The sequence below is a fragment of the Leptonychotes weddellii genome, chromosome 3 (assembly GCF_054177405.1).
Source record: "Leptonychotes weddellii isolate Sample4059 chromosome 3, ASM5417740v2, whole genome shotgun sequence".
Lineage (NCBI taxonomy): Eukaryota > Metazoa > Chordata > Mammalia > Carnivora > Phocidae > Leptonychotes > Leptonychotes weddellii.
Genome location: NC_138371.1, coordinates 113,308,023 through 113,326,587, shown reverse-complemented (window position 1 = coordinate 113,326,587; position 18,565 = coordinate 113,308,023). Strand labels below are relative to the sequence as shown.

The window sequence follows — 18,565 nt, the reverse complement described above, 5'->3', positions numbered from 1 at the left end:
GAACATGGTCCAAGATCTAACCTTAACTTTGAACTTCCTGACTTGTGTTGGTTTAAGACATCCCTGTAGCATCATTTAAACATAGTTCTGGTGTATGAATAAACTTCCACTTGGAATTTCCTTTTTGAAGTCTGCTGAGAATATAAATCAAAACCATATGAGATGGGTCTTAATCCAGAATGTAAAATAACATGAGAAATGTCAACCCAGAAGTACTCCCTGAAATACATTCACCAGGATGCACGTTCTGGCAAAATTCTTTCTTTAGAGCAAAAGCCTCCAGAGAACTGAATTTATTATTTTTAACCCATGATTTTGACGTCTGAATTGATACAAGAAGATGCTTTTTAAATTTATGGCAGGAGGAATGTTTTTCAGCCATCTAGAATGATTGAAAAGGAAATCAGTTGGCTTAGAAAGAGGTTCAAAAGGCGTTGTCAAGTGGAAATGCAGATTATAATTTTATTTAAAGATTATGTAAAATATATAGTATATTTAGCCTAGATACACATACACATCTTCATAATAAAAGAAGGAGAGACTATTTGCCAGCAAAATGTTCATCAATATCTAGATGATAGAACTGTGGTGATTTTTCCTTTTTTTGCTTCCTTTTTTCTTTCAGGTGTTTCAAATCTTGCGTTTAGATTTTGCTGCTTTTCTGTTAGGTTTCATTTAAGAGGGGATTTTTGGTCACTTTAATCTCGTAAGTCTGTTCATAAGGGAAATAACCCTTTTATACCTGAATTCAGTGAGTATTGGGGCAAGCATCTAGGTCAAGACCATATTATTGACTACAATTAATAAAAATTGTTATATGCCCAGAGCTAGTCAGGTAATTAAATTATATTTATATTTTATAAGGTAGAACTACCTGAACCCCTATTTAGAAGTGCTTATGTGTTTGCATGACACATTCTTCTGCCATTTCCTACTGTGTTCTTAAACTTAAAATCTGAAGTTTAAGGTTTTGTGACAAAAATTAAGGCCCAGAGTTCTTTAAAATTAGAAGTTATTTGCTATACATAGTAAACTATTCAAGATTTTAAAACTTTTGTTATGTTTTAAACTTTTAAAACTCTTTTTAGTGTATATAACTTCTTTTTAAATCTATTTGATTGCATTTGTGATATATTTATGGGATGCTTTGATTGACTTTAATATCAGTATGCCATGTGGTTGGACAGTCATTAATGTATCACTGTATCTGATGGAAAAGGGGCTCCAGTATATAAGTTGTTTCCCACCCCTTCAGTGTAAATCTTAATCCCTTCCCTCCCAAATCAGTAAAGCTATTTTAATGACCTAACCTGTTTTAAATTGCTTTCTGTAGGAGATATGTAATGTTAGTGTCTACTAATGACTTGCAAAATACAAATCCCAATGCTTAAAGAGCAAACCTTAAAGAGCTCAGTGCTCCCTTTGGCTTTGAAGAACATGGAGGGGAAAAAAATGAATCCATAGCTGAAAACCTAATAAAAACATAATTTCTTAAATCTGGCCCTAATTTTCTGAGACAGGTGATGTATGTTTAGAAAATCATTCACAGAATGAGTGCCATTGCAGACAAGTAGAAAACATTCCAGAAAACTGGCAAAGACACTTTGAAAAATTCTCAGTAAATATTTTATCCCAGTGAATATTTCCTGGTAAATATTTAAAAATAAAAAGTACACACACGCATACACTCTCAAGTTTTTTTTATATAGTCAGATAATAAAATTACACTTGAGTTGTACACAGCTTTTCTTGGGACTAAATGAAGCAAAAACACTAGTTTCAGTTCATCCAGGTGTTACAATTGCTGAGAAATTAAATGCACAAAGCCTTGAACTGGGAGTCATTAGCTTTGGTGATTATATCATGCCATGCCCAGCCCTGTAAGGAGTGAAAGACTCAAAAAGAATCTGTCCAGTTCTTGGAGTTATTTTATCAGGACAGTTTCCATGCCCCTTCTGATGCCTGCATGGTAGAATTTTCCCTGATACCATGAGAGCTTCTGGTGTAATTGGAGTACCCAGAGCTATAAGAGTTGGACTAAGAAACTAAAATAGCAGATAAGCCTTTACAAGTATAGACTTTCAGATATTTCTGAAAATAGAGAAGGGGTTTGAGTCCCTAAAGACATGCATATTTTTTTAACATTGAAAAAAAAAAAACTTTTTAAGCAATATAGGATAAAAGAGTGCCCGTCCAAAGCCAAGAAACCTGACTTCCTAGCAGTGGTGGGACTTGTCCAAAGCAGTTGCTCCTCCCCAGGCAGGAGCTCATCAGCGTAACAGTGAATACACGGGGACCCCTCGGAAACTGCCAGTTTGGCTGACCTTGAGGAAGTTCGAGCTTCTGCTCCTGAGAACCACCATCAAGTCAGCTCCCAGGGACTCCTGTTCTTCACCTTTCCTAGAGAAGCCCAAGAAGCCAAGATAGAGAGGAAAAAATCATCTCCAGAATCTCATTCCCTTGTCCCAAGAAAGGCTACTCAAGACTTCATTATCTTGGTGGGTCAATATGGAGATACGTTGGCCAAGGCCTGTGGATGATGACCTTCTTTCTAATTTTCTGAATCAACATTCTGTCCCCCTACCTTGCATTTCAGTTGCTTAACTGACTCCACCATGAAGAATCTCTTGGGATTTTGTGGTAGGCAGTGGCTCCGCAACTTCAAAAAGCTGGGGATGTTCCTATGCCTGTGTCCGCATGCGGCCTCCCTGAGAAATACCACAAGCGCCTGATGGGAACAATCTGTACAAAACGAAAGGAGAGAATAAAGAGCTACTCTGCCTCATGGAAAACTTGAGTCAAAACAATCTGGTCAGAAGCTATTTGGCCGGCAGAGCATATACTTTCTGCTTTCTTTTTCTTTGAGATTGATCGGGGTGGGATTGTAATTTTTTTTTTCTTTTCTTTTATACTATTAGGAATATGAGCATAAGGAATAGCATTTATACTCCTGGTGACTGTCCTTGTTCAGTTGCAACTGAACTTTTGATTTTCTGTAGTGTGTGTATGTGAGAGAGAAAAACTGTGCACTCACACACTCACACATGTGGCTACATGTGACAGAGGATTGTGAAAGGATTGTTTACCTTTTTTTAAAGGTTTTATTTATTTGAGAGAGAGAGAGAGAGAAAGAACGAGGGGTGGGGAAGGGCAGAGGGAGAGAGAGAGAAGCAGATTCCCTGCCGAGCAGGGAGCCTGACGCGGGGCTCAATCCCAGGACCCTGGGATCATGACCTGAGCCGAAGGCAGACGCTAACTGACTGAGCCACCCAGGCGCCCCTACATTTTTTTAATTCGTAGAGGCCATGCACCATAGGCAGGGAAGCAGAATTCCAAGCAGAAATGACTACTGAGACTGATTATGTTCATTTCTAGGGCACGCTAACAGATATCCAGCAATAGCTTCAAGTTGAATAAAGGTCCATAGTCTTTCTTTCTAGAATGACTATCTGGCCCTGAGTTAAATTAGTTTATGCTAGATTATGCCACTGTAACAAATTGTCCCCCAAGCTGTAGTGGCATAAAACAACAGAAGCTTATTTCTTGCTCACATTACATGTCTGCAGCTGGTCTGTTGTGGCTTTGTTCCCTGTGTCGTCATTCCAGGACCGAGGCTGAAGGAATAGCCTCTGTCTGAGACATACTGGCTTTGTGGTACAGGGAAAAGAGAAGGAAAACTGGAAGAACTTGGTGATGGCTCCTGAAGTGTTTTGCTCGAAACTAGCATACATTGCTTCTGTTCACGTTTCATTGGCCAAAGTGGGTCATAGGCAAAGCCAGATAGCAGTGGGATGGGAAGTATATACTTCCCAGTTGGAGAAGAACTTCAAGTTCCATGACAATTGGAAAGAGTGGGGAATCGTTGCAAGCATGTAAGGAAATGTATTGTGTGTGTGTGCGTGTGTGTGTGCACGCACGCGCACGCATGCGTATATTCTCATTATAAATTTAATAGTTAAATAAGTTAGTAACAAATTAATAATAAATTACGTAAAAATGATTGCCCCAACAAAGCTGCAAAAGAATGATGAAAAACAACCCTTGAGTGACTAGGAATAGACCTACCACTCAGGTGTTGAATTTGCTTGATCCTCTTTCACTCTGATAGAAATTATTTTTAAGTGACTATATTTGTATGAATCCAGCTTGCACAAGATCATTCAAGGCCTGAGATATAAGACAAGTGTTAAGAATTAGTGATGGAGTAGGGGTGCCTGGGTACCTCAGTCATTAAGCGTCTGCGTTTGGCTCAGGTCATGATCCCAGGGTCCTGGGATCCAGCCTTGCACCTGGCTCCCCACTCAGCAGGAGGCCTTCTTCTCCCTCTCCCACTCCCCTTGCTTGTGTTCCCTCTCTTGCTGTCTCTCTCTGTCAAATAAATAAAATCTTAAAAAAAAAAAAAAAAGAATTAGTGATGGAGTAATATGTCTCAACATGAATGTGATCCTTGCTTTCAGGAAAATAGTACACATAAACACAGCCATGAATCCCTACCTTAACTGAGTACAACTCACAGATATATATATATAGTTCTGTATTACCTGACAGCAAGATACTTTGCTACACATTAAGGGAAAAGTTGCCTTAAAAAAAGTTGCCTGACGTTATGGGGAGATAAAATGGGTGTTTATCAGTTGGTTCACTGATTTGAATACTCAGTGATCGATAATCTTAAATTTATTCTAAATAACCTGTATTTTAACTCTACTAGTAACTTAGAATATAATGGAAAGAAAAGGTTATGCATATTAGAAAAAAAAACTATACTTGGTAAACATTTAAGACTTATTCAGGCCTTTTACAAATCACAATAAACTTACTATAATAATTTGAAGAGTGCAAAGACGAGGTATCCTGTCACCATGATGCAGAATGTAAATCAGTCTCTTATTACTACAGAACTTGGATGTTTCATCCCCCACCTGTGATTGGGGTTATAAAGCACTCTTGGGAGAAGGATTGTGGTGTAACGTATAGTTCTATATAATGTTAATTATTGCATCATTCATATCTATCGTTAGTTGGGATGCATACTCTGGCATAGGTTTTAACGAAACTAGCCTAGTGTATGGCCAACTAAATACACCTTCAATAAATAGGGACTTCACTTGAGAAGTTCCATCTGAAGACAAAAGAGTCATTCGTCTAAAGTAGTGCACTAATAATGAAGCTAACTCAGCCATATAAATTATCCTAAGCCAACAACCATGAGTGTGTTGAAATGTTAATACCTTGATATACTTTAATGGTGTTAATTGCATCCACTGCAGACATCTTGTGGTGGTTGAGTCACCCATAATCTTTCAGAAACAGGGTGCCCACCATTTTAGCAAGTTTAAATGAAAAAACAAAGCACCTACTCTTCTAAATCACGTGGAGACCCATGATGTCTTTTCCCCCCACTTCTCTTGAGTATTTTAATGAACACTTAAGAAAGAAGACCTACTTAAATTGGAGCCGGTGTGACCATTGAAATTCCCGGAGATTTGTAAGAACAACATAAATACATATGCCTCTAGATAATGATTTCATAAACTTTTCACAGTAGAACAGGTTCCTTCTGGCCAGCTTACTTTCTGATACTAGTAAAATTTAATTTGGCCCTAATTTGAATTTTTGGTCATTTAAAAAGAATAGTATTCCTTTGAGTTAGCTATGGAAAATGTATTTGCTGCGCTGAGAATAATGGAAACCAAAAAATGTACTTAAAATGTTTAGCTGGGAGAACACACTGTTCCCAAGCACTCAAGAAACACCAGTTTAAAAATTCAGTGAGGTTGTAACATGAGAGGAGGCCTGCCAACCTGGGCGGCAAATTTGCTGTGCTCAAAATATCGCCTTACTTGACTGGAGCCCTCCAGAACCTTATCTACCTGACTATCCAAACATCACTACATGATATTTCTTTAAAGAAACAGCTTGTAAATCTCTTAACTTACAAAGACTTCCAGCCTTTTCCACAACCAGTCTGTGTTGGTGAAGCCCTACTGAACTGTTTTCTCTTGACTACCTTGATTTTATAACCTCCCAGCAGTGATTAACAATCGGCAGTAATCAAAAATCAAGTATTTAAAAAATAAGCATCCTTCTCAAAACGAAGTAAATTTCTCATTTTTACCAACAATATCATTACATGGGGAAATATTCATAATGTATTATTCTGTCAAAAAGGTGGTCAACCAAAGGTATCACAATGATTATCATTTTGATAAGTAACATGTATTGAATTATGTGTAGGTAATGGGACGAGAGTTGACTGTTTTCTTTCATAGTACGTTTTGTGTTTTTTTTTAATAAGTTTTCAACACCAAGCATGTATAATTAAGAAATAATATAATACTCTTGAAAACCAGTGTACAGGCTGTAGTTCGTTTCCACAATGACTTTGTTCCCGTGCCCATTGGTGTGCGGCTCCTGAGGCACCCAGGGAGACAGTCTCCCTCTATACCTCTGTCTCTCAACAGAGGCCGTATCATGTTCTAAGCATGTAGGAAAGGCAACTGAGGCAAAGTGAGTGACTTTCCCTCAAGTAGAATCACAGATATGTGGCAGAAGAGCATGCCTAGCACCAAACCATCTCCTGGATTTATTGAGTGAAAAGGTTTGCTTGGATTTTGTGCAGAAATTGAAAAACTGGGTATCTCCCTCTTCAACTAGTAGATTTCAGCCTCCAAACAACTGTTGACTTAAGATCCCAAAGCTCCTTGGTCTCCCTGCACTAAGGGGAATCAGGTGTTCTTGAGGAGTAGGTAATGCCCATTTGGGTGGTGGTGATAGGGCTAAGGAATGTGATCAGGGTGACCAGGAGTGTCAACCCCACCTAACCTATATAGAAGAGGCTTTGAACATGAAGAAGTTCTATTATCTGAAGAAGTGGGGAAGGATGTTGGGCAGGCAAAAATAGGCACCCACTACAGAATTTAAGAGAAATTATTTTTACATGTAATAATTACAGTATTTCTAATGAAATCCTATCACACTATGGAACCAAACGGATTGAATTTTCTCAGGTAATGTAATGTGGTAACCGCAGTAGAGATCAGTAGGCCAGTCTGTCCAAGGGCATTCTCTCCTGTCCTGCCCCACACTTAGGTTTTCTACAGACTCGCAGCAACTTGATCCTTTGCCTTGTGGCCCTGGAGCTGCTATAGGGGCAGGTATGGGCTGCAAACAGAGAACAAATAAAACTATAGAAATGTGATTTGAATGGCCCTTAAAGTTTTCACAGAATATTATGCTAGCCAGCAAGAGCTCAGTAAAAAAGAGATTTTCACACTCTCCTCAAATGATGGATGGATCTTGGTGAAATGATGACACTGGTAATAATGGTTCCTTTTAAATTCTGCGGGCATTTTGGCCATTCCAAGTGTAATATGCTGTGGGGAAAACAGTAGCATTTGTTTGATGGGTGTTAGTTGGGACTGTGGGGACTCACTCAGCAGAAACTGTAAGGCTCTTTTTTTCCCTCCAACTCAACGTGATGATCAAAGTCAAATTTGAGAGCTGTTAGGTATGTGTGATTACTTTGCTTGATTGCTTTGTCAGTAGGTGGTAAACAAGAGTTGATTTTGCCCTGAGATTGAGATATCAAGATGCTGGGCCTACAGCTAGAGCACGGGGAATGTTTGAGAGACTATCAGAAATGGAATAGCGAGTTGAATGTGGGAGAGTGATGTCGAGGAACCATCCCCCACGGCTGGGATGTGGTTTCTTCTCCTTTATTATTTACTAATTGCAGTTTTTGTTGTATTATTTGACTCTGAGACTTAGAAGCTAAATGCCTACCCATTTTAAAAATCAGCCTATTTGACATTTAATTTAGCTGGATTCTGGTTAAGATTTGATTATTCATGTTTACATGTGCATAGAATTTCAGTTCATTATCTTTGTTGCTCTTGTGAAAAAATAAAATGAAGTTATCTAGAAAAGCTTTTATTTTTTTATTTTTTTAAGATTTTCTTTATTTATTTGAGAGAGAGAGTGCAGGCATGCACAAAGGCGGGGCACAGAGAGAGAGAGAATTTCAAGCAGACTCCGTGCCGAGTGCGGAGTCTGACGCAGCCTCTCCCTCTGCGATTCCCCCTGCTTGAACTCTCTCTCTCTTTCTCAAATAAATAAAGAAAACCTTTAAAAAAAAAAGACTTGCTGGCTCATAATTAAGTTTGGAGAATACCCAGAAATTAGGTATTTCCTCCTTACTAACCGCTGCATTATACTGAAAGAGAAAGCAAATCTGAAGCTTGAAAATTTAGAAGGCAACAGTCTGTCTATAACTCAGTAGAAACTCGCCACATTTTCCACACGTTAAGGTCAGAATGTGCATTTCCTACTTCCCCTGAAATATGTGTGTGATTTTCAAAGTGGAAGCCTTCATATAAGGACTCTCAAAGGAGTACTAAATAGGACTCTTAGACCATACGGTAATTGTCCTTCGTACCCTCACAGAGACGGCCCACATTAGCCAATACAGTACAGTCCGCTTTGAACTGCACTTGTGGATCTCAAGAGACACCCCCTTCCTAAGAGACATGCTTTCCAGAGCTTTTCTTTCCAGCTTGGTGCCCCGGGTATTTCTGAATGATGCCTACATGGCAGGCATGAGTACTTATTAGGTCTGTGCTGGTACCAATTATGTAAAAAACCCTCATGCCAGACAAAAAACTCAAGATTTACAAATTGTCGATCACAGGAATGACAGTGGATTAGGGGTTGCCAGAGGAAGCAGACACTCTGGGAAAGGGACCAGCACAGGCTCTGCTTCCCTGAATTCAATGACAAATCTCAATCCATGTCCAGCCGGGTCAGTGAGACGGGGCTGAAAGTGTTTGCTCTTCCCTTTGGGGCCTGTGCAAGATCTGGCCTTTGGTCTGTTTCCCTAACACATAGCAGATAGCTCTGTCACATTAAACATTATTTTGCACAGACACTGTTTCCCTGAATTTAATGCACGGACGTTGTGCTTTCAACGTAGGTATACAGGCTCAGGTCCGCAGCCCATGTTAGAGTGGGATCGTTATTTTTGCAGTTGTCCCAAGAACACCCTGTACTCTCGGGTTTTGCTATGGGGAGAAATGAACGTCCGAGTAAATGGAAATACAGTGATCTGAGCGGGCTCCATCCCAACAGAAGAGGAAGGGGACTGAGTAGAAACCCATTATAATAGGCTGTTTAATTTTGTTTGGAGAAACTGGACTTTTGACAGATGAACTTTTTTCCCCTTGCATTCATATTTATCTAAGAGGGTTGTGGTTGGGAAATGATCCAGGATTCACAAGGTCAAAAAGTGACCTGGTTCACATACTGTAGACTCCTCCCATCTCACTCCACAGCTTCTCCAGGCAGGTGGTCCCGTGTGTTGTTGGTACATCCACACCAAAATGGTCACCCAAAGGACATATCGACCTTTTGGGTTCGGCCCTCACAGATTCTAGCAGCCCCATCAAACTCGCCTCAGTTCCAGATAACCAGCTCTGCTTTTCCACACTGTACTCTGCAGCTTGAAACCATTCTAATGTGCTTGATGAATGAACATCTTGTTAGAAGGCATTGGGAATTAAAGCCATTAGAAAAATTAAAGAAATAACAATACATTGGATTTTTGTAATACCTTCCTTCATGAGAAAATAGATTTTCATAGACCATCCAGTTGTATTCTTTCTTTCATTATCCCAAGAGTGAAAGAATAAAAGAATGTTGGATAAGTATTCTTAGCCTTATCTTTGAAAGCTAAAAAGAAGTTCATTAAAAAAAAAAAAAAAAGGATCATAAGGAAGTATTTCCTCCTTCTCTGTAGCCCCCTGGTTCCCTGGTATATAAATAAGACATTTTTCCCTGCCTGAAACCCAGCCTTTGTGTTCTGTGGTTTTGTTATTATCCAAATACTTGTGGATCGACGTTGAAGATAATCTTAATAGACACCTAAGTACCTTTGTGATACCTGCTCATTTTACCCCCATTTCTGGTAGGCCGACTTTTGCAGACTTACCTGAGAACAATTTTGCTTTGTAATAACTTGTACAATGCTCACCAGTTTCTCCTTGATTAAGGTAGAGTGCTGGTGTGTGCCCATTGGACTCATGCATTTCCCTTTCTTGTATTTTTCAGAAATCGAGGCAAAGGAAGCATGTGACTGGCTCCGTGCTGCTGGGTTCCCACAATACGCTCAGTTGTATGAGGGTAAGTTGGCCTTCCCTTCACTCTTTATAAAGAGCATTAATTCAAAATGAACCTCACATATCCTATGGTGTATTTTGACTTCCAGGTCTCTTCTCAACCATTTTTCTTTGCTGTCTCTTTCCCTCAGCCTTTGCAATCCCAGGGCTTACACTGATTTAGACATGAGTATTGCTGCCCAGGCCTACCTGACTTTCTGCTCAATCCTGCTTCTCACTTCTTTGCTTTCTGCTTCTCCTCTCTTCACCACCAATCCCAACTCTGCCTCTTCCTTCCAGCCTTCTACCATCGGCAGCTTTCATGATTGCAATTATTATGGAAGTGTAATTGACATACAGTGTTACATCGGTTTTGGGTGTACACCATAGTGATTCGACAATTCTGTCCATCGCCAGGGGCTCACCATACTAAGTGTAGTCCCCAGCATCACCATATAATGTTATTATCGTATTATTCACTGTATTCCCTATGCTGTACTATGCTGTCCCAAGTTATAATCAATTCTGCCTCCTTCTTGGATAGTCCTTATCTATAGTGAATCAGGATCCCAACAGTCAGCAGACAGCACACTCAAGATAATCCAAGGATTTATTTCTAAAAATGTTTATTACAAAGGTGTGGACAGGATATGAGAAGCCATGAAGAACAGTTCAGGGGCCCAGAGCTCATAGCAGCAGAGCTACAACTGCCGTAGGCCCAAAGGGATGGGCAGAGGGAGAGAGAATCCTTTGAGCAGAGAACACAGCTGGCGGTGGGGGAGAACCAGGAGGGTAAATGCCCTGACCTCGCACTCCTTCCTCCCTCCATCTTCAGCGAGGGATTCCCAGCGGCCTAACACGAAAGGAAGCCAAAGGACATGAATCCCCTTGAATGCCATCCACACGGGTGATCCTCGGGGCACAAGGCAGGGTATAGAAAAGTGGAGAATGGATCTGTAGGACTAAAAAAGGATATCTAGCACACGAAGCAGCATCGAGTTCTCTTCCTGATGGCATAAAATATATGTAGGATAGAAAGAATCAACAAAATTCACCTGTAGTTCCTGGGGAATCTCACTCACTCACCTGGAAGCTCAGTTTTATATTTTAAAAAACAAAACACTTATTCTACTTCTCTAACTTAAATTCCCTGAGGATGAAGGAAAGCATATCTCGGAATATGCTTTGAAGTCTGGAATCTCTGATACAAGTTTTTTATAAACCATAGCCTTGTAGGCAAGGAGGGTTTTATAATTTTTGTCTAAGCAACCCTACTCCCATGCCCCACCACCAATTTCCTGATTATGAGGGAGAGGTCCGAAGAGGTTACATGACTTCCAACATTAAAATGTGGAGGAATCAGAATTAAAATCAGTCTTGTGAGCCATAATGCAGTGGCTTTTCTCCTATAATGTGAACTCTCTTTGTAAACTCACAATAATATGCAATTTAAACTGACCTGTCTACAGATGGCTAAGAAGTAAAGTAAATGTCTTCTCTCTAGATAGTATCAATTGTTTGAATATTTTGCTGATACTCTAAAGTGACTCAAAATTTTGCTATAAAAGAAAACATTTGAGGCCATTGAGCTTGGGTTATTTTCGGAAATTTCTTCCTAAAGAAAAAAATATCTGCTGTTAGTAAAAGGTGCCTGTCAAATTGTGTTTAAGCCATATGCATTGACTAAATATAATAAGAAAGAGCAAATAGTATAGAGCATACGATGTGCCAGGTTCTGTTGAAAGTACTTTAGCTATGCTATTCATCTAATATTCTCAATACCGCAAGGTAAATATTATAATTCTCATCATCCCCATTTTACAGATGGGGAAACACAGGCCCAAAAGACGTTAGCTAAGTTGCCCTCAGTTGTACAGCTGGAGATTAGCAGTGCCAAGACTCAAAGCCAAGGCAGCTGGGCTTCGGCTGTCTCTGTTTTTCATTATTACACACACTCCCTCTCTAGCAGAACAAGACAGCCCTCATTCTGGCACCATCTGGAATGCACTCACATTGCTTTTATCACCAGAAGAGATTGTTTCTCTTTCCAACTCACATTAAGGTTTAGATACCTTTAGACTGATTATGACTGGCAAGGCAGAGGCAATGCAAAATATAAAATGAGAAAGAGAAAGGATGGCAGGATGGTGATAATGAATTGACATTGTCTGTTAGATTCGACTGTGGCCTCTATGAGAATGATTTCTAAATTTTTCCCTCTGTGAATAAGGTACCTAAAATTAACACTGCATCTTGAGGATTGCCCTTGACCTCCAAAGTTGGCATGAAGAGTCTGTGGGAGAAAAGTCATGATGTTGGAATCTATTCTCTTTGGATGGATTCAGTTGTTTGAGTATTTTGCTGATAGTCTAAAGTGACTCAAGATTTTGCTACAAAAGGACACATTCGAGGCCATTGAGCTTTAGGTATTTTGGGAAATTTCCTTTCTGAAGAAAACAAAATCTGCCAAACCAAGTATTTCATGAACTGATCAAGATAAAAGTCAGTGACATTAGGTGGATGGTGACAGTAAAAAAGCTCTTCATATAGGCAAATGTCTGCAATTATAATGAACTACAACAATACAGGCACATAGTATTCGATCCTATCCAAGGGCAAGCACTTGGTTATTCTCATATTTCACACTTCCTTTGTATCCTTAAAAGCATTTATTTGATAAAAATAAAACTGCCTACTATCTTAAACATTACCAACATATCCATCAATGGGGGAGTAACTGCCAAGATCGGTCATGTGTACTGAAATGTGGTGGTCAAAAGATATTGGTGCCCATTCAGATAAAAACAAGATGCAAAAACTTCTGTTTCTCTCTCCTTTTCAGATTCCCAATTTCCCATCAACATTGTGGCTGTCAAGAATGATCATGATTTTCTTGAAAAGGACCTTGTAGAACCTCTTTACAGGTAAAACGTGTGATTTCGTTACTTTCGATTGTGCAGTCTCCAATAGGTATCACTGTATTGAGGGGCAAGTTCAACAGCTCCATAAGTATTTATTGAGTGCCTACAATGTGCCAGGCCTGGGTCCAGGTTCTGAGTACCACAGTGAGCATGATTGGACCCTGGTTTTATGGAGCTTAAATCCTAGTTGGAGTCTTCAGAAAATAGATTGAGGAAAAAGAGAGAGTCAGTGAGAGAAAAAGAGAAGGAGAAGGAAAAGTTATCTCAGAGCGTGTTCAGTGCTATGAACAAACTATATTAAAATGAAGCCATAGACTTTGGTGATTGGGGTCAGGGGTGGGTTAATGGAAGGAGGCAGCAGGGGAGGCCACAGCATGAGTGGCCAGAGAAGGCCCTGAACAACTCCATGAGTATGTCAAACTTGGCTGTATTTTTTGCAAAGGCAAGTGATTATATCAGCAAATTAGAATATGTAAGCTCAAGTAATTATATTAGCAACCTAGAATATTTAAGCCTTTGCTATGTGATAGATGCTGGACGGAAACAAAGATGTATATGAGTACTTCCTTCCCCTCAAAGAATTTATAATCTGGTTGGAGAAATCGAGTTGAAGAAATAAAGCATGAATACATGAACAAATAACTAACAATTATAATTTAAGTGATAGGAAAAGATGCCAATGTAACCAATATCCAGGAACAATTAAATGCTGCATGAGAGGATGTATGTGTCTGTAGGAATTTGAAGTTTCCTAACTAAAGCCCTGGAGAGAGGTCAGGGTTGGAGACAAATATTATTTACAGGAGGTGAGTAATTTTTCCATGGCCACACAGCTAGTTATGGGCTGAACTGACCTTAAAATGTAGTACTTCAGGGCACCTGGCTAACTCAGTCAGTGGAGCATGCAACTCTTGATTTCGGGGGTGTGAGTTCGAACCCCACAATGGGTGTAGAGATTCCTTAAAAATAAAAAAATCTTTAAAAAGATGCACTACTTAAAATTTGCAATCCAATGTTCTCTCTAGCACATTCTGCATTGACATAGAAGGATGGTAGTTTAATTGGAAAGTAATGATGAGCAAAACTTTTGTCAAGATAGGAGAGATCAGTGTATGTTAGGATAGTATGCGAATAATCTTAGTCTTCCTGAATCTCCAGACATACATATTTTTATATTCATTCTGTGGTTCCTATATGAAGAGAAGATAGATTTACATTAAGAAGTGATATTTGAATATTTAAGGAAAATGGTACTGTGGGTTTGCTCAAGTGGGTAAGTGCAAAGAACTCTTAAAATCACAAATTATAGGAACAGGCTATTTGGGCTAGAAAACAAGTAAGCACAAAATGCCATTTGCAAGCATTTATGAGAGGAGCGGATAGTTTGATTGTGACTCTTTAAAGGTAATGAATTGGAAAAGCAGTGTTTTCAGGATGTCTGGGATACACCCCAAGCAGGAGCAGGAGCATTTTCTCCTTTATTTTCTTCTAGAAATTTCAGACTTACGTTTTATATTTATTCAGTGGTCCGTCTAAAGTTAATTTTTTACAAGGTACAAAGTATGGGTCAAGATTCATTCTTTGCACATCAACATCCCATTGGTTTGGCACCATGTTGAAAAGGTTAACTTTCTTCATTGAATTGCCGTTGCACCTGTATTGTAAATTAATTGACCATGTATGTAAAAGTCTATTTCTGGACTGTCTATTCTGTTCCATTTATCTGTATGTCTAATCTTACATCAACATGACACGTGATTACTTAGCTTTATGTATGTCTTGGAATCAAATAGTACATGTCCTCCAACTTTGTTCTTTTTTTCCAGAATTGTTTTGGCTATTCTAGTTCCTCTGCCTTTTCATAAAAATTTTAGAAACAACTTGTTGATACCTATTTTAAAAATGCTCTGGACTATTGATTTGGATTATGTTGAATCCATAGATCAGTTTGGGGAGAATTGACAGCTTAACAGTACTGAATCTTGTGATTCATAAATACAGTGTATGTTTCTTTTTATTTAGGTCTCCTTTGATTTTTTTTTCAAAACCTGACTCGTAGTTTTCAGCATATGGATACTACACATCCTCAAAAGTACTTAAGAATTTCATGTTTTGTGGTGCTATTGCAGATAGTACAGATTTTTTTATCATTTCAATTTCCAGTTGCTCATTAATAGTATGTAAATTTTTTTATATGTTGTCCTTGTATCCTACAATCTTTCTAAATTCACTCATTAGTTCCTAGTAGCTTCATCGTAGAGTTCTAAAATTTTATTTCTAAATATAAATAAAGGATTACATTGTAAACCAAGAATAAAAATTATAGTACATATTTTCACGTCAGGATTGCAGAGGCAAACACTGTGCAGCTATGTTCACTGGTGACATGGCTGACAAGCTTTGAATCTCATACATGTGGGTGGTAAATCCTTATCTATCCACTGCTGTTTGTGATCTGAGCGCCTTGACTAAATTCCGGACTTTTCCATCAAAGTCTACTCTTTTTTTGAAGATTTTTTTTTTTTATTTATTTAAGAGAGAAGAGGGAGAGGGAGAGAGCATGAGCAGGGGTAAAGGCAGAGGGAAAGGGACAAGAGGACTCCCTCCTGAGCAGGGAGCCCGACTTGGGGCTTGATCCCAGGACCCTGGGATCATGACCTGAGCCCAAGGCAGACGCTTAACCGACTGAGCCACCCAGGTGCCGCCCCAAAGTCTACTCTTTAAAAAAAAAAAAAAAAAAGCCTTTCAGATATGTTATAGAGATGACCCAGTACAATGAATGTGAAATCATTCAGAGATAAAAAGTTCTGAGTAATACTATTAGTGTCAGCCAGGAAAATCAGGAAGCCTTCTTTTGCAGAGCTTGTGCCCCCTCTCTGATATAGCCCACCGCAGGATCCATGCAGACCTACCCCGAAAGGTATGGCTGTATAAACATGTATAAGTGTGGTGGTGTCATACAGCACAGTGTTCTTCACAGGAGCCCAGCTCCTGTAAGAATGGGGAAAGGGGCAGGAGGTTGTTATAATTGGAACAATTCTTATGATAGCTGTGTCTCCAAAAACATTAAGTAAGAAAAGTGTTTGGCTGGAAGTGTGGGAGCTGAGATTCTTGGGGCGTAGGAGGGGTGGGTGAAACAGAGGCCAAAGGAGGAGTCACAGCAGGGTGGATCAAAGGAAGCAGGCACGGTACAGAGGCAGAGAAGGAGGTGGCTTGGCTAAGGGGACCCGTATGCAGTTTCTTTCCCTCCATTACAAGTCCCACCAGGGCACTGATGTCCCATGTAGCAAATAGTGGAAAGAAAGCAGAAGGAAGACCTCCAGCCTGAGGGGAATGACCGCACTTATAAAACTTTGAGATCGATGAGTGGTTAATTGGACACTCACCCACTCACATGGTATATAATGATTGACGCCTGGAGAGCAGCAAGGGGTTGGGATTTTATTCCTTTTCTTGTGGGTACATTGCAGATGCAGTGATAGAGTTGGTCTCCTGTTTTATTTTGAAGCTTTGTAGGCTCCGCATTTCTCATGCATATTTGAAGTGCTGAGCTAATGCAGAATCATAAAGGGAACCATAGCCAGAGAGCAAATAGCTTCTGCCAGGTAGACAAATGAAGACAAGAGGGCTGAACGCCTTCTACAAATGTTACCCGCGACAAGAATTTCATTCACCTTTGTTTTGTGGAAGTGTCTCACCTACGTAGACAGTTAGTGTCCTAGGTCCTAATTACATGTAGCGGGTTGTGGAGCAGTGTTAACTTTTTGATTGGCTGGAAAAATGTAGCATACTGAGGATGTTGATGACAAGGAAGACCCACGCCTGGCCTGGAATACGTAGAGGTGTACCCCCTGTTTTTAGATCTTGAACACTAGACAGGCTTGCTGTTTTTGCTGAAGGTGTGAACTTCCAGACTGGCAACCAGGTCTTACCATTGCTTCTTGCGACTCTGACTGCGCCAGCACATAGTAGGTGCTCTGCAAACATTTGTAATTGCAAGTCAGAGTCGTGCAGTTGCTTATTTTAGCGACCTCAATTATAATTTTGTTTTGATGTTCTTTGACTGAATTCTTAATTGAAAAATATTTTCCCCTGTGAGTAATGAAAAACTAATTGCAAATCTAAGTACCTAGATGAGCTAATTGAATCTGTTAACTGTATCAGAACATAGGAATAGCCAAGGTGTCAAAATAGCTTGCAAAGTTTGTCACCTTTCAAGCAAATTGCAGCAAGTCAAAGCCCCTAATGAGATTTTTTTAAGGATAAGTAATATGTTCTATTCGCATTTTGATTTGCAATATTCGCTCAGATTGATAGTATAGGGCCTTGATGTTCAAGGTGATCTGTGAATTTCTAATTTAATATTAGGCCAATAAACCATCCACATAACTTATGTTGTTAATAACTACTAGTTAATTGTATTGTGTTAAAAAGTAGGGCATTACCTTGTTCAGTACCATTTCAGGGAGATATGGAATTGATTAGGATTCTAGAGTGCATCTATCATTGCCCTTTGTATTTAAAAGGATAATTAATGACCATGGTTTTCATCTGGGTCGGGGGAGCTGGTGGAGGAGAGTGCTGACAAAAATGATATTTATGATTTACCTCTGCACACAAACGCACATCTTTGAGTATGTTAAATAACAATAATAATAAATAATGGTCGTCTTTATGAATATTGATATATATTTTAGGTATTTTCTCTTTTAGAATATTTATCACAGAAAATGTACAGTATTATATATTATGTTATGTCATAGAATGATATGGCAACTGGGCTAAAACCTTGGACACATCATTGAGGGAAAGGTATATAATAATCATGGTCACTTCCAACTTTAAAATTCTGAGCTATAAAAAAATACAGATCCAGTAAGCGGTGATTTTATTTTTTAAAAAAACACAAAGTGCTTGTTATCTACTGAGTACCACTCTAAGGATTCTACAAATATTTAGTTATTTACTTCTCATAACAACCTTATAAAATAGGCTCTAACCTAATGTGATTCCCATTTTACAGACAAGGAAACTGAGGAACAGAGGTTTAAAATAATTGGCCCACTTACAGCTAGTGAATGGCGTTGCTAAGATTCAAAGTCAGACATGCTGCTTCTGGAGTTTCCATAGAAAGCTTAGGTCTTCTTGTGAAATGCAATTTGGAGTGCTTTCCATTTCTTTTTTTGAGGTTAATTTTTCCGAAGATGTCTCTGTTGCCCTGTGAATTCCTGCATTTGACCTATAAATCCCAAGAATAGAAATTATGGTTGTATTTCTACCTTATTCTTCATGGAACTCCATATTTAAAAATAATAATAATTAAAGTAAGAGTTGAAAGCACATGGTTGTTTTGTGAAGAGATTAGATCTGGTTTACTCTCAGGAGAGTAGAAGGCCCTTCTCATTTGCTCCTTCAGCTAGGTTCACCAAGGCTGTCTCTTCAGGCCTCTCTGCTACAGAGACCAATAAGCCAGAATCCTCACCCGAGGTCTCA

The 18,565-nt window shown here is 39.2% G+C and overlaps 1 protein-coding gene across 7 annotated transcripts in view; it reads left to right on the top strand.

Annotated features, from left to right (window-relative positions):
* STARD13 (StAR related lipid transfer domain containing 13) overlaps positions 1–18,565 on the top strand; it is a 468,749-nt gene that overhangs the window by 405,753 nt on the left and 44,431 nt on the right. For all 7 annotated transcript variants that reach the window (XM_081814819.1, XM_081814820.1, XM_081814817.1 and 4 more), the window contains 2 exons: positions 10,105–10,176; positions 12,994–13,075. In XM_081814819.1, the coding sequence (XP_081670945.1) occupies positions 10,105–10,176; positions 12,994–13,075 (154 nt within the window). The remainder of the gene's footprint in view (positions 1–10,104; positions 10,177–12,993; positions 13,076–18,565) is intronic.